This window comes from Zootoca vivipara, chromosome 9 (assembly GCF_965207765.1).
Source record: "Zootoca vivipara chromosome 9, rZooViv2.hap1.1, whole genome shotgun sequence".
Lineage (NCBI taxonomy): Eukaryota > Metazoa > Chordata > Lepidosauria > Squamata > Lacertidae > Zootoca > Zootoca vivipara.
The window spans coordinates 19,815,957-19,825,956 of record NC_142592.1 but is presented as its reverse complement, the minus strand read 5'-3'; the positions used below and the strand labels follow the sequence as shown (position 1 = coordinate 19,825,956).

Here is a 10,000-nt window from a genome sequence, read left to right as displayed (position 1 = left end):
CCTAGCTTTCACAGTTGTAATTATTTCCAGCTGTCTTAATGTTTTCTCCCTCCTCTATCAGTCGTACTAAAGTCAAGATTATGGGCATTTCCCCCTCTCAAGAGATCATTTGTCATTTGTTACCATGAAGGAGTTTTCCAGGCTATCATACCTCAGATAAGAACCCTTATCATAGAATTGGCTTTTCAGTTTTGTCGAGGTCTCATGCCATACAGTCTAGAACATATGGGTCTCTCCTATATGCAAAGTGCATGATAGAAATGATATAAGACCTACGGCACTTTGTAAAGTGTGTAATGGTGCAAGGTGGTGGTATTTAAGGCACGTGAGAGTTCATGCAACTGGGCTTCTTCCTTCTCTCTTCAGTGTACCCCATATCAACTCAAATCTGTTGTGAGCAGATTAGGACTGGAAAGGCAGAGGAGAAATGGGAAATACTGTTGTGCAGGTGGATATCTGTTTTGCAAGCAGACAGACATATTGGATGTCTCCCAATGTTCACAACAAAACATTTTTTTAAATTTACAAACCCTATAGATCACTGACATTCAGGTTTGTTGCTTAGCAGTCCAGATGAGCTAAGAGGGAACAATTAGGGATGCAATAATAGAATAAAACTGGCATAATGTTGCTTGTAACAAGGAGTATGGTGCTAGGCTCTGAATAAAAATGCTTCCCAAGGTCTGATCAACTAATCCATGTGAAGTTTTTATAAGGTCATGGATGAATAATTAGTATAGTATAAAAGTTAGACAGTTGATAGAATATTTGTATTTAGGATTCCTTTAGTATGAAAATGCATGCAGTGGTGGTCATTCTAAGTGAGGCCTATTGGTGTGCTGGACATTGTATGTTTTTTACAATACAAGCCTATGCATGTTTATTTGAAAGTCAGTCTCATTGAGTTCAATGGGGCTTACTTTCCAGTGAGTTTGTTTTTGGATTGTTCCCTTAGTAATACATGATGAAGTTGCATGTTTGTACAGTACAATTCATGTGAAGAATAAAATGGGAATTGCCAGTTTTATTACATCATACCCGATATATAGCTGTGTTACTCATCCTTTAGCTTAGAAGTTTATTTGTATGTTCTCTGTGTGTAATTTCTATTGCTTGGATGGGAAATAGGAATAAAAATAAATAAAAGCATGTTGGCAATAACACACAAATATATATATTGATTTATATATATTCACAGATCTCCTGTTTTAGATTAGAAATTAAATTTTAGGCTGTCATTTTATACTGGGTCTGTATTTTGCTGCCAGTGTTACAGGATGCTTACCTTTCCCCCTTGGAAAAGAGGCTCAGTAGAAGGTAGTGAAGAGTGGCCCGATGCATTTTGTCAATCTAATCTAGATCAGATTGCAATGTAGAATTTGTCATTCCTTCAAGTGCCTAACCACACTGGCTTTCATCTAGAGATAGTTATTAGCAGCAAAATGTTACATGTGACTAGTAACACAAATGATAACAACTGCATGCAGCAGTCCTAGATGGCAGATGGTTGAGGTTTGCCTGCATGTATTCCCATCTACATTGTAAGGCAGATGGCAAGACACACTGTCATCTACACTGTGCATTGTTGGTGGAGATCACAATGGCTAAATTGCACCTGGATCTCATTCCCCATCATTTGAGTGCTGTGTGTATAGTTGCTGACGCAGCACTCTAGTTGCTTGATGTAGGCATCTTACTAGGACCAGTTTGCATTTTCAGATCCTGGTCTGGCAAGGTCATCCATGTCCCTGCATGTCTGGAGTCGCCTAACCGAATCAGGTAGCTCTGCTTGAGTATACAGTATAGGTAAAAAACGTTGCCATTTAAAAATGACGATTCTCTTGATTTTAACTTAAATACAGTTGTTATCTCCTCCAATCCCACCATCAAAAGTACTTTAAGCATTTCAGTTACAATAGGCCTAATTATTTTAGGGACACCAACCAAACAGTGTATTCAGTTATTCCCATTCTTATGCCTGTCTTTGAAATGTATCATACTTTACATTTAAATGAGGGGGACAGAATGAAACTTGTTTGTATTATTTTCCTTATTGCACATAGAGCAATGGCCTTATAGTTGCCATTTTGATTTATTATACAGTCATACATATTTAAGACTTTGACTGTACTGGTCTAGATTTTCAAATATATTGTGCCTGCTAGTAATTATGAATCAAGCCAAAGAGAGCACTTAAAAAAAAGACATTATGATTTTATTTCCCCAAAATCTAAGTCAAGATTAAAAATGCAGAATGATGGGTATGTCTTAGTTTTTAAAGTGTACACAGGAAAAAGAGTATTATAACATACAGGGTTATTGGAAGGGAGGTTCCACATATGCTCACAGTCCTTTAGATTCTGTGAGTGTGTTTAATTATGGGTGGAGGAATCTGAAATGATTATTGGCAAAATGATTTTTTATCTAAAAGTTGCAATTGAGAGGTGATCTATAGAGGTATGCTATTCATTTTAAATTTATAAAACACAAATGATGTGCAACACATATTTTCTGCACATTTGAAGGTTTGGACATGCCTACAGGCACATATTATCACAAACTACTTTTTAAGTTTCAAAAGCAGTTTGTTATGCAGTACAACAGACTGCTGTTTGAGAGAACCTCAGGGCACATGGCTCTAATTTCCAGGTCCTTAGGATCACATTTTGAATTTTAATCCTATATTTGCTCATTCCAGGTTTTTTTTAAGTTGCATTTTTACATTATATCTGCTGAAGATAGGGAGGTGAAACCTTAACACTTCAGATAAGTTGTGGGAGTCAACATTTATTTATAAACTCTTTAAGTACACTCATGTGGCATCATATTAACCCTTCATTCTGTCTTATCATTTCTAGGCTACTGTTTGCAAGCCATTTATGACAATGGACAGAACTGACTTGGGTTTTCCATTTTAGGAGGTTTATAGGTTACAAGTTTTAAGGAACAGAAAGAATTAACCTATTTTAAAATAATGAAGTACATATCGGATAGTACCTCACAGGTGCCAGATCATTCCTACTTAGCTAGACTCTCATTCTTGTCAAATGATTTTTAAGGGCCAGGGTGGATTTGATTTAAATCAAACTGATTTAAATCATGATTTAAATCACGATTTAAATCACTAGTCAATAAGGCTTGATTTAAATCATAGTCGATTTAAATCACATGAAAAACTTAAATACTGTCCACTCCAAACAATCAGAAAAATATTGTTTCTATTCTATTCACTGAACTTCTTGAAACTTAGCACTGAAGGGGTTGTTTCTGTATTCATAGGTTTGTAGAACAATAGGATTAAGGTCTTTTTCTCAACTCTGTTCATGTTATAACATTTTTGATGTGAAGAAGAGGCATGTGATCTCTGTTGAGTCAAATTCAGTTTTGAGAACTGCAAAAGTAAACCAAGCATCTGTGATAATATATTGTAGGCAGAGAATCTGCCCAATAATCTTACAAAAACCTCTGGAAGAGCATGACATTGTGAATGGATTAATGGCATTTATTTACCCCAAAAAATAAACATATACAACCTTATTCTACATAATTAAAAAACTAATCTTTATTTCATGATGGAATAACCTTTGGATGGTAATATATTTTCCTCAAAAAGCATTTTATTTTAAAAAATCCGATTTAAATCAAAAAAATCGATTTAAATCAAAAAAATCTGATTTAAATCAAAAAAATCCGATTTTTTTGATTTTTTTAAAAAAATCATTGATTTTTATCCACCCTGTTAAGGGCTGTTAACAGCGAATACAAAAACTCCAAGGCTTTTTTTTCCGTCTAGGAAGTTGATCATATGCAATAAAGCCTTCTGTCTCTCAAAAATGAGGCCCCCTAGTGGTGATTCAGAACTTTCACTTGCTATAGTCATTCATGTTTCTGAAGTTCAAAACAGCACCTGGCCGTCACAGGGTTCAGAGACCAGGAAAGCAATAAAGCAGTGTTGGAATCACACAAGGAAGAAAATATTTCACACTGTTCCATTCTATGCCAACATAACTCATTTTGTAAAAAAAAACACCAAAACAAACAAGTCTAGAATTTTGTGCAACCCTATCATAAAAGTAGGAGTCTAATTGAGCTGTGTCTTTTTATCCTGCTATTTGTACAAATAAAAGACCACATCTTGATGCTAAATAAACACAAAAGCACTGTTGTGACTATAACAGGGAGTCATATACTAATTTATATAATAAGTGGTTGTGCACGCTTTATTCAAGATTATGGCTGCAAGAAATGGCATGAATTGCTGGGTGTGTTTAATGCTGGATTATAGCAATTTGAAACATGTCAAACACATGGCTAATGCCTCATGCTTCACTCATTCTTGCGTAAACCTGCATAGCCACCATCCATTATGCCCTTGGTAACAACACAATTCTGCAAGTAAATATTGTTACACTAAGTAACCTTTCAATTCAAGTTGTTTAGGAAGAGAAAATGCAATCTTGTGCAGTCAGTTTCAGTGTCACTTTAATGTTTCAAAAGGGAAGTGGTGTAGAGAATAAGTATCTGTACAGTGACTTGCTGATTTAAAGAAACCTTGAGAAAACTTAAGATTAGTGGCAGGGGAGAGCATGTAGCAGGAAGGAAAAGTGTATCCATCTAATTACATAGTGTGAGGATTCCACTTGAATTGTGTGATTGTTTGTTAAATGCTCAGGTGGTAGCCTGTACATCTCCGTTAACAGGAAGTACAATACCTTTTGTGTGAAATATAGTTGAGGTATCTGAAGGCGGCTGTCTTAATTGTCATGTGATTTGGGATCCATGCACATACTAACTTCAGGATGATGCACTGAACTTGGATAGTGTGTGAAAAGGCATGCTTTATCATAGTGTTGGGGGGATTTTTAAATCAATTTGGAGTGAAACTTATAAAATTGGAACAAGTACTTGGGTTTAGTCTGTCTGACAGAGTCATGCTAACCACACAACAAGATTTTACCCGCAAAGTCCCTCTTCTGCTTGGAGCCCCCCGCTGGCAAAATTACAAACTAATGGTGTGTATCTCTAACCAGTACAACCTCCAATTTGAGAGACCACTTATTTTAACCTATTTTATTATGGTAATGTGAGCTGTATTTCATGTCAGAATGCTAGGCATGTGTGGCTTACTTCGGAAAATATTTTCCCTTTTTTCTCTCCTCCTTTACCATCACCAGCTTCCAAATTAATATTATGTTCTCTCCTTGTCCCTTTTCTGTGCACATTAAGGGTAGCTCAGACCTTGTATTCCGTTGCAGAAGTACCATTTATTGGTCTTGTTTTGCTCAACTTGATTGCACAGGCTCACAGATCAACATAAGCTTAAAACTCCACACATTAGGACTTTCCAAGGATACCAAAATCCCTGAGACATTATACACCTTTCATTTAGCGTGAGCTGGAGGATGTTTAACCCTTTTCTTTCTTACTATCCTCAAAGAATCGCAGATATACAAAGATAATCATTTTGATTTTGAAGCTAGAGATTTCCAAAAATGTATGCACTATTTTGATTGGCTGGCTAAGCTACATGCGCACTGGGTTTATCTTTTTAATGCTTGTAATTGACTACAGAACAAATAAAGTCACATATTTACTTTGTTGGTTTTTTTAAAAATCTGTCTGAAGACATTCCTCCACCTCAAATAATTTAGGAGACACCGTGGAAAAGATGACATGTATGATTTAAATCCATTTTAGTAACAAACAACACAATCCTATACTCATCTACATAGAGGTAAGTCCCACTGTGTTCGGTGGGACATAATCCTGTGTAAGTGGATGTAGGATTGCAGTCTAAATATATTGTTTTTAACATGTCTGTGGAATTGCAGGAGATATTATTTAGAATGCTCATATACCTAGTAAATGCTACCAGACCCCTTTTTCTGAATATTTTAAACACTGTGCATGTAAAATTTATGCCTAATTTGAATACTTATTAGCTTCTTATTCTAAGGGAAAAAAGAATATTAGCGTAGTTTTCTTCTTGGAAAATTCATCTTCACGTATATCACATTTTTCATTTCTATTCTTATTCTTAGTTAATGTTCTGTAGACTGTTTAACAAGGGCTATTTGTTCTTAAACACATCTGGTTCTACAGTGGTTAACTGTGATTGTAACAGCTGCCCTTTATTTTATGTGAACTGTAATCATGTTTGTTGTGTTTGTGTCCTTCCTTCATGACCAGAACTAGACTTTTGCCGTGTAAAGTTTTTTTTTTAATGTTTATTCTATTTACCCTTTAAACCTTTCTTTATGAAAACTTATATTGCTGTTTAGCTGACATTCTTAACAGTGGCTTCAGCTGTAGTGGTCTGCTTGGTGTTTTTCTCTGATAGGAATAAATTTTTGTGCACAGGCTGAACAGAGTTGAACAATATGTTGGGTAAAGTAGCATCTGTGTTCTTTAACCAAGGTTGCTTAAACAGATTATTTGCCTACCAGGAGAAGTGCCTTTTAAGATCGCATTTCAGAAAGTTTGCTCTTTTCTTTTCCTGGAAATCTTTCTGTGTAATGTATGCATTATTACAGGAAAATGAACTGAAGAGTGTAGAACGTTAGTAGCTTTGAGAACAAAAATTGATGTTTCCATTTTACAGATGCAAAATGCACTTGAGATTCTAGTTTGTAAGGTTATGTTGATTCTTTATTTACTGCATGGATTTCAACTGATCTTGGCAGGACATCTCATTGCTATCCTGAAAATACAGTATATTTATGCAGTGAAAATGATAAAACATTTATTACTGTAGAGAAGGTAATATGCATAATTTATGCTGTTTTTAGCACAATCATTAGTGATATTCTTGATAGATTTTATTTCCAGCTTTCATATCTAATACATGCTTGGAAAATTAATTTTATATCTTTCATTTATTTGCCTATGTTAAAATTGAGTTTTAAGTCATCTTCAAGTGAACAGTTTGATTGCTGCTCATGCATAAGCTTAATTACTTCCCAGGAAGGACAGTATTAAATGTTTTAAATGTCAGAAAAATAAATGAATATCAGCCGTTTGATTAAAAAAATAGGCAATATCTGACGTGTTTGCAGCAGGAGCTTTTTCTTAAAATGCCTTCAAGGCAAAATTTTATTTAGTCACAAAAAAGGAGAAGCCCATTATACTATTTATCATTGGTTGATACCATATGATTTGTAACACCCTTACAAAATTTTAATTTTGTATGATTAGCTGTGCATCATTAAACAACAGCCTTGCATAAGAAATGCTGTAAAATTCTGACAGAATCAAGATAGTGAATATTTTAAATAAGGCTGTATACTCATCCATGGTTGTCAAAGCTAGATAATAGGAAATACAGAACAGTATGTAAAATTGTGCCTTCATTTAAACTTGTTTGATAGGTAACTTTAAAATGTAGCTATTCGTGAATGTTATTTGACAAATCTGCAAGTATATAAGGTGTTGTTTTCCCTGTTAAATTTAGGAAATGTAATTTCAGCAATTAGTGTGTCTACGAAAGCAAGGTTTGCATTGCATTGCATTGCTTGCTTCTTAAATGACTCTGCAAGGATTTTCCCCTCTCTCCCCTTCTTCTAAAGATGCTGTCTCTGTAATTGGCAGAGAGGGACATCTTGATAATGGAAGTGTGAAGGTGTAACGTGTGTTAATTGATACTTCTTAATCACTTTTAGGTATTAAGTCATGATGCAGGAATCTGCGACAGAGACAATAAGCAACAGTTCAATGAATCAAAATGGAATGAGCACTCTAAGCAGCCAATTAGATGCTGGCAGCAGAGATGGAAGATCAAGTGGTGACACGAGCACTGAAGTAAGCACAGTAGAACTGCTGCATCTGCAACAACAGCAGGTAAGTTTTTTTGTTTTGTTTTTGCTTTGTGTTTGTTTTCTTACAAATTAGATTTCCTTTAGTGACCTTTACTCTGATGTGGATTTTGTGCACTTTTAAGATATTGCAGAAAGTGGGGAGTTTCAGAGCATTATTTGTTGTTTGTTTGTTTTTTTATCTCTCTTGCATGTTCACCTTCATGTTTCTTATTAATAAAGATCTGCCTGCACTGGAATATATCGTACACCTTCTGTTAAGGGTGTGTGGTGTATTTATAAAAGTTGCCCCTATATCTTTTCCAGGAAAAATGGTTTTTTCCTTCCCTAAAAAAAAAGCACCTCCAGTTTCCCTGAGTGATACAGGGAAGGAAAATGTGATACTTAGCTTTCCACCAGAGGGCCACATTACTTGATACTTTGCATCCTGCTAGAATGAAATTGTTCCAAAGCTCAGTTAAGGTGAAAGGACCACAGTGACTTTTTGCAACATTGATGCTTTGCTGGTGCTGTGATAGTTGTAAATAAAATAAAATAAAATGGATGAATTTTTCAAATAGAAAAATCAGTGGTGTGACTGACCTGTTCACAGAGACTGAAAGAAAAAATTACAATATAGGGGACCACATTTCCATTTGATACTGTAAACTAAATAACAGTTACTCTTCAGTATTTCATCTATTTTCATTATTTATCAATTGGGAATCCAAGTATATGACGACCTTTGCAGGCAACTTTAGTAGAAACAAGTAGAGTAATTTTTTGTTTGTTTTAATGATCCTACTATTAATAATAAGTATGATTATTATTTTATTTTAAAAATGGCATTAGGGCATTAGGCATTAGGGCATGTTATGGGACCAAATCCTATTGGGTGCTGAGTATCTTGTCTGAACTGCTGAGATGCTTGTGTTTCCTATTGTTCCCATTAACTAAAGCAATTAGTTGTTCATGGCGCAGTACTGAGTTCTTAATTTGTAAATAGGTATATTTTTATTATCAGCATCTGGATTTAATCAGAAGAGAAAATAGCCTTGCTGAAACTAAAGCTGTTAAAAATAGTTTTATTGAATTTTGCAAAATAAAACTGTAGTTGCATTGCTTTAATTTGGGCCTGTTGCCGCAAGTGAGCGTGTTAGTTATTTGTTTTCTGGTTTTTAAGTTGTGTTTAATACTAAATAGCTTATGTGACTGTTATTTGTTATAAATATAACAATTAAAATAGTTTCAGTTTGAAACCTGAAAAGTATCTGGGGATTTTTCAGCTCTGCATTGTTTCACATTCTAGTATAGACTCTTCAACAGCTGGCTCCCTCACTGTATTGTTTAACCATAAGGGGGAAAAGATACTTAATCTTCATTCTTTTAGATCTTTCTTAAATTCTTACCATTCGTGCTATTCTACTGTAAAACTAATTTTTCAGCCAACCTTCCTTATTGTTGCATCATTTAAACATGCACCTAGTTGCTTAATATTCATTTAGTATGTTAAAAAAAGTTACCACCACAGTATATTACAGCAGAAAACACAGAATGAGAATAATATGCTACTTACTCATTTCTCAAAGCAGGAGCCCTAGTCATTTCTAGCCAATTTGTCCACAGAGTCACAGCTTCCAGTAGATAGCATTTGCAAAGACCACAGAGAATAACAATTGGAGATGAAAATATCCAGTTGAGTACTAATATCCGACAGGTTCTGAGGGGACAGGCTTAGGGGCAATATTTCCCCCCTTCAAAACTGTGATTAGATCTTAAATAAGCAGACAGGCAAAGTAAAGCCCTGTGTCCACTTAATAGGACTCAGGAGGCATTTTATGGTGGGTTTCAATGCAGACTGAATCTGGAATATAAATCATCCCCCAAAACATGGTGTTATGGGACATAAGCACCAGTAAACATGAAATCTGTATCCTTCAAGCGATTTTGAATGTGTTTTGGACTACAACTTACTCTTTTCATGTTTCCCGAAAAGTGAAGAGAAGAATATCGTGAGCAGTTTCATTGGTGCCACTTGAGGTATTGTCTAATTTGGAGAGAGAGAGAGAGAGAGAAATAGGTCAGAAATTGACATTTGAATCAACAAGAAATATACAAACTTATTTGTCTTTGTTTCTTTCTGTGCTTATGCAAAGTAAAGTATTCTTACATGTTTTTTTGTAATTCTCCTTTCTGATGAACTTTTTACT

General features: G+C 35.0%; 1 protein-coding gene across 10 annotated transcripts in view; it reads left to right on the top strand.

Moving 5' to 3' along the window:
- FOXP2 (forkhead box P2) overlaps positions 1-10,000 on the top strand; it is a 346,296-nt gene that overhangs the window by 158,095 nt on the left and 178,201 nt on the right. For all 10 annotated transcript variants that reach the window (XM_060279589.2, XM_035128708.3, XM_035128702.3 and 7 more), the window contains one exon: positions 7,659-7,836. In XM_060279589.2, the coding sequence (XP_060135572.1) occupies positions 7,669-7,836 (168 nt within the window). In that variant the 5' untranslated portion in view covers positions 7,659-7,668. The remainder of the gene's footprint in view (positions 1-7,658; positions 7,837-10,000) is intronic.